The sequence below is a fragment of the Recurvomyces mirabilis genome, assembly GCF_035927965.1.
Source record: "Recurvomyces mirabilis strain CCFEE 5264 chromosome Unknown scaffold_33, whole genome shotgun sequence".
In the NCBI taxonomy this organism is placed as follows: Eukaryota; Fungi; Ascomycota; class Dothideomycetes; order Mycosphaerellales; family Teratosphaeriaceae; genus Recurvomyces; species Recurvomyces mirabilis.
Window position 1 is genome coordinate 59,161 of NW_027041967.1, and position 23,579 is coordinate 82,739.

Consider the following 23,579-nt stretch of genomic DNA (forward strand, 5'->3'; position numbering starts at 1 on the left):
TTGACTGAAATCTCCGGCCATGGTGTATGAGCTTTGTGCCACGCAATATAGTGTTTCCTTTTGATATAGATATAACCTAGACAGACACGAATATTCGTGCGAAGGAACGACCGTTTCTCAGCGTTGTTGTCGGCCCAATCAGCGTCCGGCTTGGATGGTCGACGGAAGCTTCATGTGCTTCCGCAAGCTCGAGCAGAAGGTCCCAGAATGGAACAAGTTCCTCGTAGATGCCTCAAACCAACTAGGAACCTGGTCCGATCAGCTCGGAGCTCGCCTTGTTGGGAGATGGAAGAGTGGTTGTCTAATCTCGCTCTCTCCAGACTTTGATGACACAACTATCGCCAATGACCCAAACAGGATCAACAAGTTTGAGTTCGATGCCGGTTACAACTTCAAGTGTCCAATGGGTGCCCACATCCGCGAGGTCAATCCGCGAGGCGACCTCGGTAGGTCGACTGTCAACCAATTCCGCATCATGCGCCGTGGTATACCCTACGGAGATGAGGTAGATGCCAACCCTAGCGGGGAGCGTGGCCTGCTCTTTGTCTGCTATCAGGGCAATATCTCCACCGGCTTTCAATTCATTCAGCAGACCTGGGCTAATCAGCCTGGCTTCATCGGAAATGGTGCTGGACTAGACGCTGTGATGGGTCAGAGCAATACTGAAAAGACCGTCGACATGAAGGGCTTGTTTCCACAAGATGCCAATCGACCGCTGCCGCTGTCGGGCGTTAATCGGTTCGTGGTCGTTCGTGCGGGAGAGTACTTCTTCACGCCGTCGATGAGTGCTCTTCGGGGAGCTTTGTCGACTGTCAAAGGTGCACATCAAGGACTCTAATTTGCAGGACTTCGAATTCGTCGGCTTTTATGGAGGTAGTGTGGCTTCCTAGCCAGAACGTCATGTCAACGCTCATACTCGCAGCAATGATATCATCTGCTGCGGTTCACACGATCTTGAACACCACCTCCTCACACGCTTCCAAAAGTAATATAGGGACCTCTGTTGCCATGCCGATACGTGCGTAGGACCCGTTGGTGTCTTGATTTAGCAACAGTGCACCTGCAACTGGGTGGTCGAAAGCAATGTTCTTGTTCCGATACAATGGCAATACCCACGTATTTACTGCCAACATCCAGTGCTGACCATTGAAGACCAACTCGCTCTCGAGTCTCAGATTTTCAGCATAACTTCCGTATGGTGTATGATAGCATTGCAAGTTGATGTGGGCGAGGATCAAGTCTCGATGAACTGTGGCAATGAGTAGAGAGTGGAGACGCGTGCAGTATCTACGCATCATGAATGCAGAGGACATGCGCTGCAATTTTGCGATTTGTCACACCTTACATCTAGTTCAGGAAGATGCTTCCCATCTCCTTCATCAGTCCGCTCATACTGTCAGCAGCCTCCTGTCTCTTCGCCAGTTCCGTGATCGCCACAGCAAATAACACTGCACGCCATGTCCACTTCTTGATGAACCTCTCGAAACGCGGAGCCACTCTCATACCACGATTCCCAGCAGCGGGATGTTCTACAGGCGGTCGCATATCGGACTCTGCAATCGCAGCCAGGTGATTACGATGCTGAGATGCTAGCTCTCCCTCCTATTCAGCGACCATATCATCCCTAACTTCAGCCTTATTCGACCCGTCCATTACCGACCTGTTCACCAAAGCCCGGATAGCCACCTCAGCCATCTGAATCAATCTTCCATGCGCCTCCCTTAGAGCCATCGTCCTTGCCAAACCCTGTGCACCTCCAAACTCCCACTCAAGCCCAGCAACAGCAGCTCGAATCTCAATCGAGTCAACCAAAGACATAACACCCGGCATGACCGTCTCCGGCGCTCGCATAGAAGGCAGCGCAATTCCCAGCGCCTGCAACATCTGCGCATCTCCAATCTCAACCAAGGCATACCTATCCTCCGTACAGAAGTCGAATAGAGCCCACCAATGCTGCTCCGCCAGGAACTGTTGACGTCTACGCTTCTCGAATCCGAGCTCAATCTTCTTCCGTTCGTGCTCGGAGAAAAAGAGTGCCGAACAGCCTGGCTCATCGCATGCGAGCATCAGGACTTTTCCCTCGGTTGCGTGCCAGAGGGAAGCGATTTCGATTTGGATCTTGTGCCTGCAAGTTGGTGGCCGGACCCAGACTACAGCGTGCTCACTCAAATTTTCGAGGCTTTTGAGGCGGAGCTTGATCTCGTTGCCATCTGCATCAAGGCCACGGCGGATGAAGTGGTTGCAGAAGGTCTCCTTAGCGGTGGGGATGTACTGGTCTGGAGGTGCCCAGGCGTCGCGCCACTGCCGCTCTTCTTACTCGGAAAATGTGCTGTCGTATTTGAGGAGGCGGTCGAGGACGTGGAAGTAGGCTCGTGCACTAGCTCGCTCGAGTAAGTGCTGGAGTCATCGCATCCATGGCTCGTCCCTCGCTAATACACAAATTACGTCAAATTCGTCCTCATCAAGACAGAAACCTTTGACCTCAGTGACCTCGCCACTGCTAATCTTCCACGTGGTCGCTAGATGAATGTGATGCACAATGACACGGCCCTCGTAGTAGCCCACGATATCGAATGTCGAGCTCCCCTTGTTCGCACTAAGACGCTCAATACTCGCGATCAAACAACGCGAATGCAGATCTGGAGATACACCATGCATCGCGGGAGTAATGTTGACCGGTATACGGTGGAGGAAGTTCAGATCGTTCGGATCGGGCAAGTAAGCACGAACGTCAGGCATCTCCCTATAGCTGAGGTCTCGCGGTATCTCCAGATGAGGTTTGACATCCGGAGGAAGCAGTTCAGTGACCGGAAAGTTGAATGAGATCTCGTGTTGTTCTGGATTCTCGAGACAGTGGCCGAGAACGTTGGCGAGGGATTCGAATTCTGTGTAAGACATTGTTTGAAGCTGTTGGCAACGTATGATGGAAGATATTCTTGCTATGTGTGTGGTCCTCAAGTCCTCAGTCTTGAGACGGCGAAGAGTCTAGGTACTCGGGAGTATTTTAATGTCCGTGTGTCTCCAGTATGTATGTGCCTCCAGCTGAAGTTGAGTGAATGTATTGTTCGCTTTGTGCAAACGCAGCTATTCACGTCTTCAATTCGCATTCACACTCGAAGGATACGGCATCATCCTTCGCAGACCAGATGCTCTGAGAGGCCGACAACAGATGACATAGCATCGTGTCTATCGGTAGTGATCTTCTGTGATTCCTTGCCGCAGCGTCAGGCAATATATAAATATATATATATATATACCCAGCAGAGTGACGACTCGCAGCCCTCCTCCGCGAGGTTGCTCTCGAGTATGATCTTCCATACTTTGAGAGCCTCGTGCATGATGGCGTGTACATCAGGCAAGATATGTACTTTTGTTCTGATTGGCTTCGATGGTTCGCTTTCCTCGACTGTAAGTTCGCGAGTGATGGTGGGAAGGCCACACATGATGATGGCCGCCGCAGCACAGCTGACGAATCTGACGTCGGTAAGTTCTCGATCCACCCAGACAGCAGGCACATTGTGCTCCGTGGACAGGATAGCATGAACGAACACGGACTTATCCTTACCGCTACAACCATGCAAGCGAACTCCATGTAATCCTATCATCCCAACACCGAGCGCCTTGCATGAATCAACAAAGCAGGAACATCCTCCGGAATGGCTCTACGAGCTCTCTCCCACAGTTTGCTAGACCATAAGTCAGCACAATCACCCACGGCATACCCACCGACACAAGTATGGGAAAGACTCACAACTAACCAATCCATCCCTTCATTGACACCCCTCCCATCTATCGCCGAACAAGCCATAATACTCCAATTCCGATCCTTCAACCCACCCAACTTCAACGCCTCACTAATCTCCCCCGCCCCTTTCGCACCAGGCTGATCCTGCTTATTGGCAAAAACCAACAACGCCGCATCCCTCAACTCCTCCTCGGCCAACATCCCCTGCAGCTCCTCCGCCGCCGTCTCCAGTCTCTCCACATCCGTACTATCAATCACAAACACCACGGCCGCCGTATTGGCATAGTAACATCGCCAGTACGGTCTTATGCTTGTTTGGCCGCCGAGGTCCCAGACGGAGAAGTTGAGGTTCTTGTAGGTTACGGACTCGACGTTGAAGCCGATGGTGGGGATTGTGGTGACGACTTCGCCGATTTTGAGGCGGTAGAGGAGGGTGGTTTTGCCGGCGTTGTCGAGGCCGAGGATGAGGATGCGGATTTCTTTTTTGGCGAAAAGTAGTCTCTGGAATGTAGAGAGATAGCCGCCCATGGTGGCGGTGGTTGAGGGGCGGTGCTCCCGAGGGAGTGGGGTAGTATGGTGGTGACCAGTCTTCGGTTGTCTGTTGTATCGTTGTTTCGAGGACGCGAGAGGATGGTCTGATCTGGGGGAGTCCTGTACTATAGAATTATGTGTTCGATGGGCCCTAAAAGACTCGGGGTATCGTCTTGTTCCGTATTACGCTTTGGCCTCTATCAAATCTAAGTCGACTCCTCCTTCCAATTGTGATGCTTGTCAATCACCACCAGCTGTCGTCTCGATCAACATGTGCCTGTCTCGGTGTAGATCGGCCCGGCGGACGATGCGGCCGCAAAGCAACGCACAACTCCACCACAAGAATTCTTTGTCTGCCTTCTCTTCCTTCGCCATTTGCATGACAAGACGACAGCATGATTCACCTGCGTGGTCATGTCGACCAAAGGCTCATGAAGATGCGTTCTATATTCCGATAGCAGGGACAACGGCATGGCACGGCTGGTAGGCAACGGAGCGGCCTCAGCCATGCACATTTAAACAGGTACGTGACCCAGTATCTATCCTCCAAATACAGCACACGCACATACAACCTTCGATGATGATCAATCAACTTCAAACGATAACTTCCGAGCGCGCTCAATGAAGTCTCAAACTATATTCAAGCTCAACAATCTGATTTCAATTCACCACTCTACCTACCACTCATCTCGCCACGCGTGAATTCGGCAAGCTGGCTAATGATTTACACAGCACTTCTGATCGCCTTACTATCTAACTTCGAGAGCAACATAATCACTGTACATACGTACGAAGAACTCTCACATCCCATTGCGCACCGAGTATGAAACCCAAAGTGCCGTGGCAGCCAAGCCTGTGGCGTTCTCCCATCAGCAGTCCACTCTTTCTGTGCACCGCCACCCTTCGAGGCTTCTCCTCACGCAATCCGAGCACTCGCACCTAAGCCATGCCATCTGCTGTACGACGCTTTCCGATTGAGATCGCCGTGTCCCGCCTGACTATCTTCGCCAAAGAAGTTGCACGACTCTGCGGCTACGTAGAGGCTCTAGAAGTCCTTGCAGGCTTTTCCTGACGGTGATCCGCGGGCCTAGAGTAGATCCCACAGTACATGGAAAAGTGACCTCTACAGGCCGACGTGCGCCACCATGCCGGATCCGAAGTCGACGCTGCTATTGATCAGTATTGGTGCGCAAGGGACATGGGTGTCAGGACGCCTACCTCGATTACCTTGGCGCAAGCATAGGTCTCGGGCTCAGCACGATATGTTGGCGCCGTGGTCCTCTTGTTTGTGTTCTCGTCAGATTCGAAATTGTGCTTCCAGGCGATGTGAGATTGAGTGGTTGAGTCCCACGCAAAGCCAGCAAAATTCTTGTAGTAGCATCCAGGCTAGACGTAGATAATCCGACGAAGACCAAGTGAGGCATGCTACCAGAGCAGTGGACAGCGTATGCCGTGCCGCACTACAACCCTCCAACATATCGCGTGATTCTGCTCGTCGAACTTACCTCCCACATGCCAGAAAGTAACACCTCACTCATCATCAACAAAACTACTCGCCAGTCTTCCCAAAAACGGCACCTCGACCCGATCCAACGTCTCCGCATTCCTCCAAGCCCCATACCCCAGCCAAAGAATCAAACCTATATCCACAGCCAACAGCAAATAACTCACGACCTTCGTCCAACTGAAGATAATATGCACCATAACCATCACCGTAAACACCAAAGCACTCTGCCAAGCGTGAAAGCGCACATAATCGCTCTTGTGCTCGAACATCAACAGGACTACCCCTCCTGCGGGTGGAAGAACGAGGTAAGCGAGGAGTGCTTCGATACCGAGTGGGAGGCCGAGGGAGGTCTCGAAGATGTTTCCTGAGCCTACGTAGCTCGGTCCGCCGCCTTGCAGGGCATTGCGGCCAATGTAATCGTTTTGGAAGCGCTGGGATTCTATGTCTTGGTAGGTGCTCGGCTCGTCGTCTTCATTGTCGTCTTGGTAGCGGGACGGCGAGGGGAGGCGTTGAGCTCGCGCTGCTGCCCAGGGGTCTTCGGAGGAGGGGGCCACGGAGCTGATGTTACGGGAGATTTGGGGGATGGGTCGTTGTTGGTTTGGTTTTGGTGAAGCGGTGGGGGAGCGGAGGGGAGGTGGGGATTTGGCGCGTTCGGATTCGGGCGGGGAGGATTGGTAGGGGGCGAAGTTCATGGTGGTAGATTATAGTGTCGTCTGCGGGTGTGGTTGTGTATACTACTACTACTGTATGTATGGCACAGCACATGTCGAGGATTCGAAGCTCCAGCTCAAGCCATTCGAGGCCGAGACCCTGCATGAAGCTTCGACCAACCGAAGCCAGGCGAGATGGCTTCCTCACGTCATCGTCTATTCCGTATTCCGTCAACAACAACCAGATGGATTGGCAACACAGGCCCGCCCATAAACCGCGTTATCGCCGTCGAGACCGACTGCATACCAGCCCTAATATTGTCACCGATATGCAGAACACCAGGATAGCCCTGAACAAAGTCTCCGAACGTGCGTAGGGCAGGGTAAAGTGTATTCGCATGACTGCCGAAACACAATCTTTCGAGGTGACGCAACCGATGGCATCAACCGGCCCTGTAACCAGACGACATTATTTTGGAGGGGCAGAAATGTGGTGGTGGTGGGTCAAAGATTCAGTAGAGTGACATTTGTCCCAATGCTTCGCTATTTCCCAAGACTGTCTGTTCCTACATACAAAAACCTCACCTCCCTCTCATTAACCACCACCACTCTCAAATTCCATCAAACCCATCCCTTCCACACCACCCATTCACCCAACATGCGTGTCCTCCTCACAGGTGGCTCCGGCTTCATTGCCGCCCACGTCCTCGACATCCTGCTCGACCACGGCCACAGTGTCGTCACCACCGTCCGATCCCAAGAGAAGGCCAACAAGATCGCCTCCGCCCACAAGTCAGCTGGCAAAGACAAATTATCCTTCGCCATCGTCGAGGACATCGCGCAAGAAAACGCATTCGACGAAGCCGTGAAGTCCGACCCTCCCTTCGAAGCCGTCATCCACACAGCCAGTCCCTTCCACTTCAACGTCACAGACGTGCAGAAAGAACTCCTCGACCCAGCCATCATCGGCACAACAGGCATCCTAAAATCGATCAAGAAATCCGCTCCCAGCGTGAAGCGGGTGGTCATCACGTCCTCCTTCGCCTCCATCGTCAACCCCTTCAAAGGCAACTGGCCCGACCACGTCTACAGCGAGGAAGACTGGAACCCCATCACCCAAGAGCAGGCGGTCGAGAACCCGGCGAATGGGTATCGGGCTAGCAAGACTTTTGCCGAGAAGGCTGCGTGGGAGTTTGTGGAGAAGGAGAAGCCGAATTTCAGTATCGCTACCATGTGCCCGCCGTTGGTGTTGGGACCGATCGTGCACTACCTCAACTCGCTCGATGGGTTGAACACGAGTAATCAGAGGATAAGAGATATCTTCCAGGGCAAGGCGAAGGAGGAGATTCCTCCCACTGGTAAGTCTCCCTTACCCACCCCTTCACACTGATCCACCTTGATACTGATACAATTATCACCAGGCACCTACATCTGGGTCGACGTCCGCGACCTCGCCCTCTGCCACGTCCTCGGCATCGAGAAGGAAGAAGCGGCCAATAAACGCTTCTTCATCACCACGGGCTACTTCAGCAATAAGCAGATCGCTGAGATCATCTCCAAGCACTACCCTAAATATAAGGATCAGTTGCCGGGTGAGAAGACGCCGGGTGGGGACTACCCGGAGGGTGGGTTGTATAAGTATGATAATGAGCGGGTGCAGAAGGTGTTGGGGATCAAGTTTAGGGGGTTGGAGGAGAGTATTGTTGATACTGTTAAGAGTTTGCAGGAGGTTGGTGCTTAAGTGTCTTGATGTGCTTGGTTTGATGCGCTGAGGGGGTCAGGATAGATATACATCGACAAATCTGCAATATTGTAGCCAAGTGCGAACGCCATCATTTCAGATTCTCGGATCGCTTGCCTGGTCTGCTTCGCCTCACCGGTATGTCTTTACTTTGTGATACAGACTTGTTCTGCAACATGTTTCTCACTTCTCTGCTCGTCGACCTCACCCAAGCGGACGAGGAGTGAGTATTGAATGTGGTCCAACCGACAGAATCCACTCCTAAGTCTCTCCTAGAATGTGAAATATACTTTGTGATCCTTCACTGGCTGGGTCAGATTTTGTCCGGAACTGATGAAGTCGATGGGGCCAGCTCTGTGCTATTACTGCGGCCTCAGTGTCCTTAGCTGACTTCACTTGGAATCAGCTTTCATCGTTTCGAACATCACTAAAAGAGTTACAGGGATCAGGTATGTACGATCCCGAACCACTACACCATTGAGCCTGCTCTTCACCGACCATCAGCAGGAACAGATCCGCTGAGCCACGACTGACCCTTCTCCACTCCTTCATCGGCTCACCGAACCTACCATGGCACAGGGCACAGCGGCAAAACGCAGGCTTGAAGCGGACGCCTAGCTAGAGTCAGCAAAGAGGGCGAAGTATCGATCAGCAAAGGATCCCTGCTTACGCTTTGACTGACATTTGCACAGAATCGACTTCGAGGACACGCTTAATATTCTTGTCGGGCCTGCCAAGAAATCCTTTCAGGTGCCGAAGAACTTGCTATGTGAGCGCTCAGCCTTCTTCAAGGCAGCTTGCGGCGGGCGATGGCAGCAAGAAGGGACCGGCATCATCAGTCTCCCAGAAGACTGCCCGAATTTCTTCTCCGCCTACCTGCAGATTTTGTTCCGAAACGAAGTGACACTCTCGAGCGACGGCGGTGCGACTATTCGGGGTCTAAGCAGTGTGTACGTCTTGGCCGATAAGCTCTGTGACCTGGTGGCTGCCAATCTGGTCATGGATGCGATCGTGTTGCGTCTGAAAAGCACGCAGTGTAGGGGGGCCCCAGCTCCTGGGACGACACGCTTCATCTATGACCATACTTTGATCTATCACCCTTTACGTCGAGTGCGGGTCGAACACTGCGCCATCGTAATACGAAAGCGAGCGCAAGAGAGAGTTCTTCGGAATCGGGACACCCCTCGCGCATTCGTCGAGGATGTTGCGGTTTTCTCGACCAACTCCAATCTGCGGCGCGTGCATCGCAAGCTCAGGTTTCTAGACAGACCGAGCAGTAAGTGGCACATCACAGAAAGCAGCGGGACGAGTTCCGAGCATGGTGTTGCCAACACTATTACTTGAGGCTATCAGAAGATAGCCAAAGCATTCGGCGGACTAGCAACACCACCGGGCACATTGCAAGGCTCACTGCTCATGAAGAAACTCCACCTCCCCAAACTCTTACAGTGCTCCGCCACAGTCTCTAAATCGAACAACTCTCCAATCGGCATCCCCCATCCACCCAGCATGACCTCATGCAAAGCATACTCCTTCTGCGTCGGCCACGCCTCCCAAGAAGGATGATCACCGCCCGCCGCACTGAAATTGGTCCAGAGAAACTCCATCATCTCTTCACTCTGCTCCACGCCGGTGAAGGTAAGCGGTTGTTTAGCCCTTAGGGTTTCGATTTCAGAGCGGGAGAGTCGGTTATAGGCATCCATATACCCACTGCGAACCAACAAGATATCTCCGAACTTAATCTCCGTCCCTTGACTCTTCGCCACGGCCTTCAGATCCTCAACCGATATCGATGCCGTCGCGAACGCATCGTGTCCCCTCCCCTCCTTTACTCTCCAACTATGATAATCCAACAGCACTCCCCGTCCCACGATCCCCGCCTTACTCCACGCCCCAATCCCATTGACATTACTCTTCTCCACCCCATTTCGTCCATGAATCTGATCCAGCGTCACCCCGTTGTAGAAAACCTCCTCTTTCTGGAAACCGAAGTGACGTAGCCCATCCCATTGCGTAGAACTCTGTGTGTTGAAAGTCCAGACATCATCGTTCACGATCCGAGGCGGCTTTTGATAGACTTCTTTGTGGAAGGCTTGGCGGCCGAAGAAGGGGAGGTCGGATTGGGCGTCTAGGGGCCAGTCGAGGCCGATGCGGTGGCCGGTTTGGATTTCGCTGGAGGCGGCTTTGACGATGTCGGGGGTTAGGCGGTTGAGGGTGCCTAGTTCGTCATGTGGGCCGTACCTGGGTTTTGTGTCAGTACAGGTGGCGATGTGGTGGTTGCTATACTTCTTACAGGCCCCAGGCATTATGATGAGGACCGTTCTTGTCAAGAGGGAGGTCAGAGAACTTGGGTATCTTGTCTGCCATGATTGGTGGTGATGCGATCCGTTCTCGTCCGATGGGAGTGTCACAGAACTTGGATATCCTTGTTTGCCGTGTTTGACGGTAATTGTAGAAGTAGAAATGTATACCTACCTTTCCAAAAGCCTACAGAGCGATCATGATCGCTGCTATCATTGCCCCTCAGCAGGATGATGTTTCGTATGAGGAGTGCGGGCAGAGCTTCACCGAAGCTCTCGGATGTTCACTTGCAGATGGATGCCAAGACATTGTGAGCTAGACTCACAAGAACTACTGTGTGTATGCTATCAACATCCCCTCCACCGTACTATGCCTATGCTCATGCAACGAGATCTCACATATACAAACTAGCCGTAGCACAAATATCCCTCTTAATCAACTCCTGACAACTCTGCATCTTAGTGAAAAGCGTGGGATCCCCAATAATCCTCGCCGCATTCTTCACCTCCCTACACGTCTCATCCAACCGCGTAATAACCCTCACGATCGTCCCCTCCAACACATCCGTCAGGTCCGTGATCCGATTAAACGGCATCCCCCGTGCCCATTCATACACCACCTCCACCAATCCAAAACGTGGCCGGGAGACGAAATCGTTGCTGTCGTCCGAGGAGAGGATGACTTGATGTAGAGTCTGGTAGTGGTTCACCTTTTCAGAGATTTTGATTAAGATCTCTTGGCCGCGTTCTAAGGCGGGCGTGAGGTTGGGGATGGAATCTGTTTTCTCTTGGAAGACGAAGGAGGAGAGCAGGGCGACGATTTCTTCGGGTTCGAATTCGGCTAGGACGTTCTCAAGTACTAGCTCGGTCAGGACGAGTTCGTCGGCCGAGTGGATCTCACAGGCGACTTTGCCTTTGAGTTCGACACGGGAATTGTCGTCGATGAAGCCGAGGTCTTTGAGCACGGAGATGCGTTGCTGGTAGTCGGGTAGGAGTTGGAGGTTTTGGTCGGACATCAGTTGGCGGATGGAGTCAATGTTGTCTTTGATGACCCAGGTGTCGTGTTCCATGGCGTAATGCTTGGCGAAGTCTTTGCAGTGGATGCATTCGCATTGCTGGGCGATGTTGGCGGCTTTGGCGCGCTCGTCCATGAGTTGGCGGAGGGACATCTCCTTCAACCACTTGTAATATTCGAGCTCGTTCCATGTTGAAGATGTCCAGGAGGAGCAGCAGGCAAGCAGTTCTGTCTTCGCTTCTGTCATTGCGTCCGGCTGCTTTTGTAATACGGCGTTGACGTCGATCTTGATATGACTTGCCGTCAAAGCCTCGATATCATCGAGCCTTATCATAGCCAGTCGAAGGTCAAACTCTTTTTCGCTCTGTGGCAGGGGTACGAAGTGGCGTCTGAAGCGTGGCAGGTATGGCAAGAAATCTGCATCCTGACGATTTCGCTTCGGTTTATGCAGGACTTCAAGAACTTGCACACTAGCCGCTGATCCACCTCGGGCACCTTCACGAAGCAGCACACCCACCGTACGGACATCGTTTTGTCCCTTGAACACAATCAAGCGCTTTGGCTGGAACATGCGGCGGCCGACGGGTGTAGCGAGCATGGAGAGATGCAACTGCTTCGTGCACATATCATAATCCACACCAGCCTGATGACACCGCTCCATATCTTTGTCGCAAGTAGTGCACGGCTCACGCTTCACTTTCTCAAGATCAGCCTCGGACAATATAATCTGCTTTTCGTGTTCCGGAAGCAAAGCCTGCGTGGCATTTTCAGAGAAAGATCGCTTAATCATCTCCTCGATCTTGAGCGCTTCCACCCGAAGCAAGTTCAGGATCATATTGTACGTCAGCCTGAACTGCGAGCGCAGCTTCGTCGGGTCCCCAAGCATCATCTGTCGAAGACGAGCAGCAGGCGGCGCTTCATCAGACCCAGGACTAACGAGTATGACATAGCCGACCGTATCGAGACCTCTTCTGCCGGCTCGACCAGCCATTTGCGTGTACTCGCCTGGTAGCAGATCACGGAAGTTCTTGTTGTCGTACTTGCGGAAGCCAGAGAAGACGACGGTTCTTGTCGGCAAGTTCAACCCCATTGCAAAAGTTTCCGTGGCGAAAAGTACCTTGACCAATGTCTTTGCGAACAAGATCTCAACACATTCCTTGACGATCGGTAAAAGACCGCCGTGATGCACAGCAATACCTCTCGCTAGTAGCTCTCTGATGCGGCGAATTTGTGGCAAGGTGCGGTCGTCTGGTTTGAGACGTGCCAAAGATTTCTCCAAAATCATGTGGATAGCACTCTTCTCACTGGCAGTGCAGAAGTCGTTGTTAGCTAGAGCATCGGCATTCTCTTCGCATCGCTTCTTGGAGAAGACGAAAATACAGCATGGCAATAGCTCCTCTTTCCGTAGATGCTGGACCAAATGGACCCATATATTGCGATCCTGTGCTGCTGTCGTGCGTCCTCCGCCTCTGCCAGTACGTGCAATGTTGCCTTGACCACGAGCAGCAGGAGCACCCCGACCTCGCTGCTGCGGACCGCCTCGCTGATTAGCACCACCACGTTGCTGCCCACCACGGCCTGGCTGACCACGTCCGCCTCTGCCTCCACGACCGGCCGCCACTGCTACATCCTCCTTCTCCTTGGCTTTTGCCTCGGCTGCAATCTGCTTGTCTTTGCCAGTCATGGCATCGTTGGCATCCTTCCAGCCCTTATCAATGAAATGCTTATTCGAGTCAACAATCTTGTACATCTTCTTGTCTGCCCACAGATAATGCTCAAGCGGAACAGGTCGTTTCGGGGTTGAGATGACATAGATGTCCTTCTTCTTAGTTCGTCCGACCCATGACGCGAATTCGTGCGTGTTTGGTACTGTGGCAGACAGCAAGATCAAGGTGACGTGCTCTGGTAACATAATGATGACCTCCTCCCAGACCACACCTCGCTCCAGATCATTGACGTAGTGGACCTCATCGAAGATCACAAACTCAACGTCTCGAATAAGGTCAGCTCCACGATACAGCATGCTCCGCAAGATCTCGGTAGTCATTATGAGACAGCTAGCCTCGGGTCGTATCTGCACATCTCCAGTCAAGATACCCACGTCGTCGAACTCGTTGCGAAAGTCTCGGAACTTTTGGTTGCTCAAGGCTTTGATTGGAGAAGTGTAGATAGCTTTCGTCATATGCTTTGCAGCCAAAGCAATAGCATACTCGGCCACCACAGTCTTTCCGGCAGATGTATGCGCAGCGACGAACACAGAATCACCGTTCTCAAGGTGATATACAGCTTCCTTTTGGAATGTGTCAAGCTCGAATGGCCACGTACGTGCCATCTCCGGGACCAGTTCCTTGAAATTAGTGATATCTCGGTTGACATCGACCATGTGGGCCCACTCACGACCACCGTGCTTGTTACGCGCAATGGCGAGTGTACCGTGGGGTGCCAGAGCTGGGAACTCGATGGGCAGTAGAGCGTCGACTTCCTCTTCATCGTCCTCGTCGGCTTCCTCGGGAGTGACACCATTAACAGCTTCGTCAGTGCCATTGGCTAGTGCCTCCGGATCATCGGCCTGCTCCTCAAGAACTTTTTCGACTTCCTCCGCGGTAGCCTCGTCCTGGAGAGGTTTCTCAGGAAGCCGCAAACCACGCTTGAAACCCGGCGGCACTTCCAGGAGCCCACCTTCCGCTGCAAAGTCGATCACTCGATCAAGCTGATTGGGTCTCCCCGCCTCTTCAGCGCTACGACTTTGAGCAAGGAACTCATCTTCCGCAGCTGCAGTAGCTTCAACGGCATCCAGTCCACCTGGTGCAAAAGGATAAAAGCCAGCTGCACCTCTCACAAAATCGGCACGATTAGCAGGTTTTCGTAGAAGCGAAGTCGAGTTCTTCGCCGTAGCACTGTTAGCAGGAACAGTGACTTCCTTGTAGCCAGTCACACGGCCTTCAAGACCCTCACGAGTGAAGCGAATAATAGTTCTTGTTTGTGTTGGAGCCAAGGTGAAGAGCTCATTATAGTTGGTCGGTGCATCCCATCTCTGCTGCAGACGATCGAGCCATTCCGGACTGAATGTTGTGGATGGCGTCAAGCATTGCTTCTCGAGTTGTGCTTTGATCTCCTCAGGCGACTTGCGAATGCGTTTGCGTGGTTTGGCCTGGTCTAGCATATCATCAATGTCGCCGTCGAGCTTTGCAGATGCCACTGATAGCCTTTGAAAGGCACTAGCTAGGTCTCCTTCTACCTCCATCGTGTTCGCGCGGCCTGCTTTGGGCGAGTAGCCTTGACCTCTGCCCATGGATGCCAAACACGAAGGCGAGCGAAGAGCGTCCATCGACTTTTAATGCAAGGGTGCCTGAGGTTTACGATCTTGTGCTTCGAACACTCTTCTTCTTTCGCATCAACACTTTGCCATTGCAATTTCAGAAGAAACGTAGTTGGTTACTGTCATTCTCGAATTCTCATAACGAGGGCTGGGTGCCTTCGAGGTCCACTTATGTCCACCAAGCATAGATCCTTCCGTGAATGATCTTGTTAGAGATGCCGATGACGTAGGGAAATACCAACCATTTGACTTTCGACTTCGTTTTATAACTCTTTTTCTTTGAAGTCCAACAATGCGCAGAGCTTTACGTATTGTAAACCAAACGACCTCTCACATATTTGCCAAACACATAACCGCAGATTCAGCGAGTCTCATCCAACAAAGATGCTACTCCGATAGCGCTGGCTCCAAGCCTGCAAACCCATTCTACGGTTACTATGCCGACCTCCTCGATGCGCCATTACGGTCCATGCAATCAGCGACCCGCACGCCAGCGGCCCCACAACCATCAGTAGATGAGACGTCCATGACAGCAGACGAAGAACGTCTAGCCAAATTCCGCACAGTCTTCGGATCACGAGGTGCCAATGCCACAGAACGACAACTGCAGATTGAAGCCGGGAGTCGAACGATTGCCGGCGTAGTAGTCCCGCCAAGACCCGAAGAGCCAGAAAACTGCTGTATGAGTGGCTGTGTCAATTGCGTGTGGGATCAGTATAGGGATGAGATGGAGGAGTGGGCTTTGAAGAGTGCGGAGGCGAGGACGAACATGGCTGTGGAACGGAAAGAAGGTAACGCTACGGGCATGATGATGAAGGATAGCAGAGCGCCAGCTCATGTTGCTACGAGTATGGATGACGATGGTGGTGGTAGTGAGACTGCCTGGAGTGGTGGGCAGGATGGTGCTGCGGATCTATTTGCAGATATTCCTGTCGGCATTAGGGAGTTTATGAGGACGGAGAAGAAGCTGAAGGAACGGAGACGACGCGAGGCTGCTGAAGGTGGCTGAAACACTTCATACCGCGTCTATACTCGTGTCCATTGTGAGCGGCCTGGTTGAAAGAGATCCGATGCTCTGAGCCAAGACTGGATGCCATGCTGCAATTCAAGGTATGACTGCCTGGCCCCTCGAAGACTGTCTTGAGAGAGGGGCGGCAGGAAGCACTCGAAATGCTGCTCCTGTCGGGCTGACCATTATCGCCTTTCACCTCCATCGGCCCATCGCCTCCGCTAGATTGCGATCGAGTTGCGAGTGGAAGGCGGGCTGTCATGGAAAATCGGCGCCATGGACCGTAGACGTCGATCACGGAGAATTATATTTGTTCATCTATATACTACACCTTCTTCATAACCCCGAATCCACCTTTCGCCACTCTACAGCAGCAAAGTAAAAGCGCGCCCATCACTGTACAAATACCGCCAAACACCCAGACATAAGTGAAACTGCTCGCACCCAAGATCGCTCCACTGATCGGTGTCCCAGCCAGCATACCCATCGATGTAATCGCGAACCCCATACCCATTCTTGTCCCTATAACAGCTCGATTCTTCGTAAGCTGTACGAAGATCGTAGGTGGCAAGCTGACCAATGTGCCGCTGCAGAATCCGTATAAGACCAATATGGCGATGACAGGGCCGAGCGAGTATGCGGCAGCTAGACATAGGCATAGTATTCCTGCCAATAGAGTGCAAGGGAAGATCATGTTGAGCGGACCAACACGATCAGCCGTATATCCAGGAATGATGCGTCCGAATGTGCTTGCAGCATTGATGATCGATAGTAAGTAGAATGCGATATTGGGGTTCGCTATGTTGTTCTGTATGGCGTAGGATTGGATATAGAAGAAAGGCTCATACAGTCCGAGGAAGCAACAGACATTGCCAGCCACGAAGAAGATATATGGCCATTCCTGAAAAGCGCTTAGATCCAGGAACTTCCTCCGTCCAGCAGGCAGTACTCGGACCTTGAGTACCGAGTTCGAAATGATGAGTGTCGCAAGCATGATGAACCCAATCACCCTCGTAGCCCACGGGAAACCGATTGTCGGCTGCAACTTGTAGAACACAATCGGATAAATCGTCCCGCCTAGACTACTACCCGCCGCCGCTAATCCAGTCGCCGTAGCGATTTTAGTATTGAAATACGTACTCAAGATCGCAACCCCCGGGACGAAAATAGCGCCCGCTCCAATCCCGATACACACAGCCTGTGCAAGGAAGACTTGCCAGTAGCTGGTGCAAAGACTTAGCATCATCTGGCCAAATACTGCGAGTAGGGAGCCGCCGAGAAGGAGCGTACGGACGTATCCGGCGTCGTAGAGTGGACCGGCGAGGGTTCCGGTGAGCATGAGGAGGGTCGCTTGGACGGAGCCGATCCAGGAGATATCTGAGGGTGAGGAGGAGGAGAGGAGAGACGTTTCGTAGTATGTCTGGTATACTCCAAAAGTATTGATGATGCCCCAAGCATTCCAATATACGAAGAAGGAACCAAGAACTTGTAGCCAAGCTTTCAGACCGCCATTGGGTACACTTTTGATGTTGTTGATTGAGGGCTTGGCCGAGGCGACTTTTTCTAGGGTAGCGCCATCTTTGCCAGTGGCGCTCAAGTCTTCGTTCTCGGTGAAAGGTGGCTCTAGCGATTCAATGATGTCTTCTTCGTGTTGAGTGACTCGTTGATCTTCATGCGTGCCACCAGACTTTTCCCACCCATTGTCCTTTTCGACATCGCCGTAAGACGAAGTTGGAGAGCTGCTCGCCATCGTGCTCCATGAATAGCACTTGTAAGCTTATTAGATCTTTAGACTGTGTGTCCATGTCTCGAGAAGAGATGGAGTCCGCATTCCTGGCATGAGAGCCGCGGTCTTGCTCCGTCTGGCAGTTGAGAGGGGTGATCACAACGCCGTGCTGCCGCTTTATCCGGGCAGAGGGACAATATTGGTAATCACGGCGTAGACCTCACCCGGGACATTCTGGATCGTGTTTCGTCGAGACGTTATGTCAATGAGCCACGAAAGATAGCGGTCGAGAGATCTTGCTGCGAGGTAGGCTAGGAGTACTGATGGGGTCACAAACACGATCTTGGTGGATGCTTGCCTGCTGAGGTCTGTGCTCATGGCTTGGCCTGTTGAGGCAGTCACGTCTGCCTGGCATCGTTCTTGAAAGATCTGCAGACGGTAGGGAGACTCATGTTGGGGGAACCCTTCACTCAAAGACTCTTACAAGGACCAGAACACCTACTACCATGAGCGCAAGATCGCTATTAACGGCACTGCCCGAAGAGCTCATCGTCACCATCAGTGCTTGCATCTATGTAGGAGATCTCCTGAACTTCGCGTTGACATGCAAGACCACACATCGTTGCGCGAAAGAGCATCTGGCGGTCAATGCTACATACGCTAGGGAGTGGATTGTACGACATGACCGCCTCCCCCTCACAGCTCCAGATCTTCTGCGTCTTGCCACCAAGCACGTAGACCAGATCTGGCACCTCAGGAGCTTGGACTTCTGGACCGCGCGAGCGAGATGGGACGACTGGAAAACAGACGAATATGATGACCCAAGTGGTCAGGATGATCCGGACTGGCCTGATCCAGCCCAGGACTGCACGGATCTGGATACATCCTACTTTACTGAAGCGGAGATGAACATACTCAAGGCTCTACTGAGGGATCAGCTTCGCTTGCGAGACGAGGAAGCCGATCTCTGGACCTCGCGCATACTGGATGGGAACGATGAGCCGCTAAAGTGTCTGCTCATGGCGAACGCACCCAGACTTGACAGAGTAAATTTTATAGCGTGAGGGGACACTTCCTACATTCCCTAGCCCTCACTAATAACCATCATGACAGAATTGACATGGCTCGTAGCGATGACGAACTTGCCGAACATCCATTGACTGTCCTGACGCTGGCATGTTCACGTATAAAAGCTGCACCCCACCCTGCCTGGCCCCTAGGACTCCAAAATCTGCGACAAGTCTCCATCTGTACAGGCAGCGACCTCCGTCATCCTCATGATGCCTACTATATGCAGCCCCGCGACGTTGCACCTCTGTTCGCACTTCCTAACATCAGAGTTCTCAATCTGCAGCTCCTAGGTTACATGGATGAGGAGGCTTTCGATCTGGAATCGTGTTCGTCGACGGTGGAGGACCTCGCCTTTACATGCTGCGAGATCAGTATGCAGGCTTTCGAGAAATTTGTCCGCGCCGCAAAACGTCTCCGCCGCCTGGGGAATGACGACTTGGCCTATAGTGCAAGAGAAGTGATAGATCTTGTCGCAGAGTCGCATGCAGGTTCGATTGAAGAGCTCGTTGTACGACCACGTCCCACGTTCCATGACTTTGTCCGGCACCAGGGCAAATTCACCAAGCTGAAACTTCTTGATAGTCTGGATATTTCAGATTCGGGTCCGCGCCAGGATACTACTTCGAACATTGCGGGCGGGCCGACCAAATTCGCCACCTATCTACCAAGAACACTCGAGAAGCTCCAGCTTTATGGGAATAGAGTCAGTGGAGTAATGCCGAGTACTTTGTGCGCAGACCTACTTCGGGCCGTGGCTGAGCTGGCGGAGGACGAGAGATTTGCTTGCCTAACAAAAGTCTGTATGTACGACACTCTACCCGGGCCGGAGGGTGAACACGATCTTGATCTATCAGACTGGGACGACGCTGCATATCAACGTATCTGTAAACGAAGGATCGATATACATCACGTTCGCGGTAGTGGCAATTTCATGACGTACGAAGAGCACGCTCAACTTCATCACGACTTCAGCACTGGTACTCTGCTCCCGATCGAATCTCACCCAGGTCCAGCATCAAGCTGAGGGCGGCCCTGGTCGAAACTGCTCGATTCCATCGATGGTAGCTCAGTGATAAACCAATGTGAATTCGGCCCGCGTGGAATTGTGCTGGGCGGATCGTATAGTTCGTTGCGTGTCGCTTGCAAAGGAGGCGCCACTATCGGCATCAGTTTCAGTACGGACGATCTTCCTCGATTGCATCAGCTTCGGCCGTCTTGATCATCTCGCCAATCGGCGTATATTCCCCAACGCTTGTAATGCCCCAGATTCGACGGATCCATTCCACCCGGTCTAAAGTCCATCTACCGGTTTCGTATAGCTGACGTTCTGCGGCAGTAACCACGCAATTAGTATGGTCCAGCTCGTCACTTGAGGCGAGGTCGATTCGCTGATAGCATGCGCAGTAGCTGGTATCCCTTCTGACCCCACCTAGTTCGTGGATCCAGCTGGACACTGATAGACGCGAGAGAGCGAGCTGAGTGAGGTAGCGAGATGGGCGGAGATAACCTTGCGTGCGTATTGGATAATAGTGAAGTCTATCTGGAGTCTTGTGAACGATTCTGTCGCCGCCTCCGGGCTCCTGAACAGTCCTTGACTCATAGACATGTTGGGCACTTGGCATGGTCCACCATACAGGCAGCTCTTCACCGCTGCCACGCCGATAAGGCAGCGCTTTGCGTCCAGACCCACGAGGGCCAAAGTCGATACGCCAGCAGAACGCATCTTTGGTGTGGCGAGCCTTCCGCAGAGGGTTCCACCGTTTCCGGTCCTGGCGAGGACCAATGTCGTGAAGTGCCCACCCACGCTCAACATATTTCTTGACTCCGCGCATTGTAGCAGTCTCTCGGTCAGGAGTCCAGGGTTTCTTGAGGAACATGCGCCGTCGCTTGCCAAAAGTGCAATTCGGATATGTGCTAACGGCTTCAGTGCCCGTGAGATAATTCAGAACCGTGGTGCAATGGAAGCCCTCGAGTATAGACTCGATAGCCATGGTTGAAACGTCCTCGTAGTCGTCTTCGTTCTCGATGGATATGACTTGTATGCGCTCTACTCGCTTGCTACGTGGGCTCAGAGTTGAATACGTGCGGACTGCCTCGACGTTGTTGATCGGGTACTGTACTTGCGCTGCGGTGCGAGTATCGTCATGTTGATAGCCTTGAATTTGAAGTAGATGATCATGAAGTTGTGGCTCATGTTTGAGAGGCACGTATACGTCCATATCGCCAGGCTCCCAAGATGCTGCGGCATGATCAAAGTAGCGCAGCGCCACACTGCCTGAGACCAATGCGTTACATGCTGTAAGCTCGTTCCGGAACCCTACAGGATCAGGCACAAAGCGCTGTAGTGAGCGATCTATGTTCCACCTGGATGGCAGGGCGTAGTTGTACAAGTCCCCAAATTGTCGGCAGGTTAGCTGTAGGTTTCGCAAATCAATGATTGGAAGGTGCTCAAGGAGAGACTCCAAGATCGGCCCCCTGCCGAAGGTGCTTGTGATTTCCGGTCGACCCATTGTGTTGTCATAACAGCAGCATAAGGAGATAGATTGTCACGCACCCACGAAGAGGTTGGCAGCTTGTGATCAGCCTCGATGCAGCTCGTAGCGCCAAACGAAGGAGGCGTTGTCGCCGACGTAGTGCACAGACATCCCGCCTACATGTCCTCTCCGACACTTACAGAAGCGAAAATGGCGCGTAGGTTGAGCAACAATTTTTCGAGGGTGCTCGATAGCTGTCAGAGACTCACGAAAAGGGTCCAGTCAGAGCGATGCAGAAGATGAGGGCGACTCGAAGGTTTGCTACAGATCGTTAGTCATCTTTCTTGCCGTGCTTTCGTCCTTTTGACTTCACTCCACTTCTCCGCCTTCCGCTGTCTAAACATCTCCATTCAAATATGTGCATCTCGCTCATATCCACAGCACATCCAGACTACCCTTTCATACTACTCAACAATCGTGACGAATTCCTCAATCGTCCGACAGCTCGAGCAGATTGGTGGGAGTCACTTAACCAGCACATTCTTGGAGGACGGGATCTGCAGAGGCAGATCCGAGGCACATGGCTTGCCATCACTCGAGATGGACGTATAGCGAACTTGACAAACTTTCGTGACGAGGGTGTCGAGGTCTCACGAAATAAGAGCCGTGGAGGGCTTGTAAATTCTTATGTGACCACGCCACCTTATCCTGATCCCCACGATGAGTCCTTCATCCGAAGTCTTGTCGACGATTTTGGCATCCAAGATGTCGGAGGGTTCACCCTCTTATTCGGTCGCTTACGCAAGCCCAAGGACGGCAAGGTTACCGGACTAGGCGTGATATCAAACCGAACCGAATCTAGTGCAGACACGGAACGAATATGCACAGAAAGAGATCAAACCAACGGGCTCAGCAACAGCCACTACGGTGATTCAAGTTGGCCGAAAATCGTGCACGGCGAGCAACTGCTCAATCAAGCCATCAAGACGTCTGTCAGCCGGAGGGACGACGAAGACCAATTCATTGAAAGTCTGTTTGACATCTTGTCTGTCGACACGCTACCACGGCCACAGGATAATGAGCCATGGCAGTCATATACTCGACAACTTCGCAATTCGATTTTCATTCCGCCCTTTGGTGGCGAGGACGTCGAGAAGAAGCCAGCTGATAAGATTGCCGCTGCCAATGGCACAAGCACACCTGATCAAAGTACTGTAACGGTTGGTGAAGGTGCGTACGGCACTCAACGCCAGACGGTCATACTTGTAAGTACAGAGGGTGAAGTCACATTCATCGAACGGTCTTTGCACGACGGGAAGGACGTGGAACCAGAATTCAGTGATCGAGACAGGAGGTTCGAGTTCAAAATAGACGGGTGGGAGCATTGAACGACTATGCTAGGCTAATATTAAGCCATCATGCTTAGCCGGCAAAGCCACGGCCCTGGATGTAATTCACGATGATCTTGCCCAACTCCTCCGGCGCTTGATACGTACACCAATGCCCAACCTCCATCACCTCCAGCGTAAGATCTGCAAACAAGCCGGCTTCCTTCGGCGGGTCTAGCGTCTCTGGTGGGTTGACACCATCACCAGTACACATGATAGTCAGCACTGGTATCTTGAGCTTATACTGCTCCGGTGGGATATCCCTGTCGGCTTCTGATTGTACGCCTTCGGTGAAAGCACGATACCAGCAGAACGTCGACTCCCAGTCTTCGGACGTCGGCTTCTCGGTCTTCCATTCCTCCTTCAGCCTCGTGTCCTGGGCATATGGCAGGAGCGGCACATCAGTCCTACCTGCTTCGATCCACTCTCGCATCGCATTGGGAGTGGTGAAGATGTACTTGATCCAATCCTTTCGATCGCCATGCATGACGTGCCAGACGCTCTCCTGGTTCTTAGAGAAGATGGCGGGTGCGTCTGGAGCGGTGAAGAGGTGGAAGTAGCTATATCGTGGGTAGCCCACTTGCTGCTCAGTCAAGGCATTGAGCGTCTCGAGATCTGGCAAGACTGGCATTGGCGGCATAAATGCGATGCCTAGGTGGACTGCGGCTACGCATCGGTCTGCATATAATATCTGGAAGCGCTGGGTAAGCCAACAGCCGAAGTCGTGGCCGACCGGGATGACTTGATCGATGTGCTCGGCGTCCAAGATCTCGACAAGGTCTTCGGACATGCGGCGATAGTCGTAAAGCTGGATGTCGGTTGGTTTCGAGGTGCCGCCATAGCCCAGTAGGTCCGGAACCACGATTCTGAGGTTCAATGTTGCCAGGTACGGCAAGGTATATTGCCACACCATGGCACTGTCGGGCCAGCCATGGAGTAGCAACAGCGCGGGCTTGGAAGTGTCCCCTGTTTTGGAGACATAGTAGCGATAGTGTAGACCACGCTTGACATCTAGGTGCTTTATCTGAAGGCTGTCCATCACTGCCGTCTGGTTCACTGTCACAGGATACAACGTACAATAGTTCTGTGGCGGTCAAAGTGTA

General features: G+C 52.5%; 14 protein-coding genes across 14 annotated transcripts; 6 read left to right on the forward strand and 8 right to left on the reverse strand.

The window, feature by feature from the left end:
• Positions 1-172: 172 nt before the first annotated feature.
• LTS14_009676 (uncharacterized protein) lies at positions 173-838 on the forward strand (the record flags this gene model as incomplete). Its single annotated transcript, XM_064842357.1, has 1 exon — positions 173-838. One exon carries the CDS (start codon positions 173-175, stop codon positions 836-838), a length of 666 nt encoding a protein of 221 aa, XP_064689985.1.
• Positions 839-1,602: 764 nt separating this feature from the next.
• Positions 1,603-2,898, reverse strand: LTS14_009677 (uncharacterized protein; the record flags this gene model as incomplete). Its single annotated transcript, XM_064842358.1, has 2 exons — positions 1,603-2,271; positions 2,446-2,898. The coding sequence occupies 2 exons, from the start codon at positions 2,896-2,898 to the stop codon at positions 1,603-1,605; spliced, it is 1,122 nt and encodes a 373-aa protein (XP_064689986.1).
• A 703-nt stretch (positions 2,899-3,601) lies between these two features.
• Positions 3,602-4,273, reverse strand: ARL1 (Arf GTPase arl1; the record flags this gene model as incomplete). Its single annotated transcript, XM_064842359.1, has 2 exons — positions 3,602-3,686; positions 3,759-4,273. 2 exons carry the CDS (start codon positions 4,271-4,273, stop codon positions 3,602-3,604), a joined length of 600 nt encoding a protein of 199 aa, XP_064689987.1.
• Positions 4,274-5,806: 1,533 nt separating this feature from the next.
• On the reverse strand, positions 5,807-6,475 carry LTS14_009679 (uncharacterized protein; the record flags this gene model as incomplete). The annotated part of the gene is made up of 1 exon (XM_064842360.1): positions 5,807-6,475. One exon carries the CDS (start codon positions 6,473-6,475, stop codon positions 5,807-5,809), a length of 669 nt encoding a protein of 222 aa, XP_064689988.1.
• A 616-nt stretch (positions 6,476-7,091) lies between these two features.
• GRP2 (Glycine-rich RNA-binding protein 2, mitochondrial) lies at positions 7,092-8,174 on the forward strand (the record flags this gene model as incomplete). The annotated part of the gene is made up of 2 exons (XM_064842361.1): positions 7,092-7,791; positions 7,855-8,174. The coding sequence occupies 2 exons, from the start codon at positions 7,092-7,094 to the stop codon at positions 8,172-8,174; spliced, it is 1,020 nt and encodes a 339-aa protein (XP_064689989.1).
• A 176-nt stretch (positions 8,175-8,350) lies between these two features.
• LTS14_009681 (uncharacterized protein) lies at positions 8,351-9,518 on the forward strand (the record flags this gene model as incomplete). The annotated part of the gene is made up of 2 exons (XM_064842362.1): positions 8,351-8,397; positions 8,867-9,518. 2 exons carry the CDS (start codon positions 8,351-8,353, stop codon positions 9,516-9,518), a joined length of 699 nt encoding a protein of 232 aa, XP_064689990.1.
• Positions 9,519-9,523: 5 nt separating this feature from the next.
• LTS14_009682 (uncharacterized protein) lies at positions 9,524-10,541 on the reverse strand (the record flags this gene model as incomplete). Its single annotated transcript, XM_064842363.1, has 2 exons — positions 9,524-10,415; positions 10,468-10,541. The coding sequence occupies 2 exons, from the start codon at positions 10,539-10,541 to the stop codon at positions 9,524-9,526; spliced, it is 966 nt and encodes a 321-aa protein (XP_064689991.1).
• A 328-nt stretch (positions 10,542-10,869) lies between these two features.
• Positions 10,870-14,781, reverse strand: SKI2 (Antiviral helicase ski2; the record flags this gene model as incomplete). The annotated part of the gene is made up of 1 exon (XM_064842364.1): positions 10,870-14,781. The coding sequence occupies one exon, from the start codon at positions 14,779-14,781 to the stop codon at positions 10,870-10,872; it is 3,912 nt and encodes a 1,303-aa protein (XP_064689992.1).
• A 319-nt stretch (positions 14,782-15,100) lies between these two features.
• Positions 15,101-15,817, forward strand: LTS14_009684 (uncharacterized protein; the record flags this gene model as incomplete). The annotated part of the gene is made up of 1 exon (XM_064842365.1): positions 15,101-15,817. One exon carries the CDS (start codon positions 15,101-15,103, stop codon positions 15,815-15,817), a length of 717 nt encoding a protein of 238 aa, XP_064689993.1.
• Positions 15,818-16,142: 325 nt separating this feature from the next.
• Positions 16,143-17,567, reverse strand: LTS14_009685 (uncharacterized protein; the record flags this gene model as incomplete). Its single annotated transcript, XM_064842366.1, has 1 exon — positions 16,143-17,567. One exon carries the CDS (start codon positions 17,565-17,567, stop codon positions 16,143-16,145), a length of 1,425 nt encoding a protein of 474 aa, XP_064689994.1.
• A 482-nt stretch (positions 17,568-18,049) lies between these two features.
• Positions 18,050-19,638, forward strand: LTS14_009686 (uncharacterized protein; the record flags this gene model as incomplete). Its single annotated transcript, XM_064842367.1, has 2 exons — positions 18,050-18,603; positions 18,657-19,638. The coding sequence occupies 2 exons, from the start codon at positions 18,050-18,052 to the stop codon at positions 19,636-19,638; spliced, it is 1,536 nt and encodes a 511-aa protein (XP_064689995.1).
• A 148-nt stretch (positions 19,639-19,786) lies between these two features.
• Positions 19,787-21,124, reverse strand: LTS14_009687 (uncharacterized protein; the record flags this gene model as incomplete). Its single annotated transcript, XM_064842368.1, has 1 exon — positions 19,787-21,124. One exon carries the CDS (start codon positions 21,122-21,124, stop codon positions 19,787-19,789), a length of 1,338 nt encoding a protein of 445 aa, XP_064689996.1.
• Positions 21,125-21,504: 380 nt separating this feature from the next.
• On the forward strand, positions 21,505-22,476 carry LTS14_009688 (uncharacterized protein; the record flags this gene model as incomplete). Its single annotated transcript, XM_064842369.1, has 2 exons — positions 21,505-22,318; positions 22,364-22,476. 2 exons carry the CDS (start codon positions 21,505-21,507, stop codon positions 22,474-22,476), a joined length of 927 nt encoding a protein of 308 aa, XP_064689997.1.
• Positions 22,477-22,510: 34 nt separating this feature from the next.
• Positions 22,511-23,515, reverse strand: LTS14_009689 (uncharacterized protein; the record flags this gene model as incomplete). Its single annotated transcript, XM_064842370.1, has 1 exon — positions 22,511-23,515. The coding sequence occupies one exon, from the start codon at positions 23,513-23,515 to the stop codon at positions 22,511-22,513; it is 1,005 nt and encodes a 334-aa protein (XP_064689998.1).
• Between the last annotated feature and the right edge of the window lie 64 nt (positions 23,516-23,579).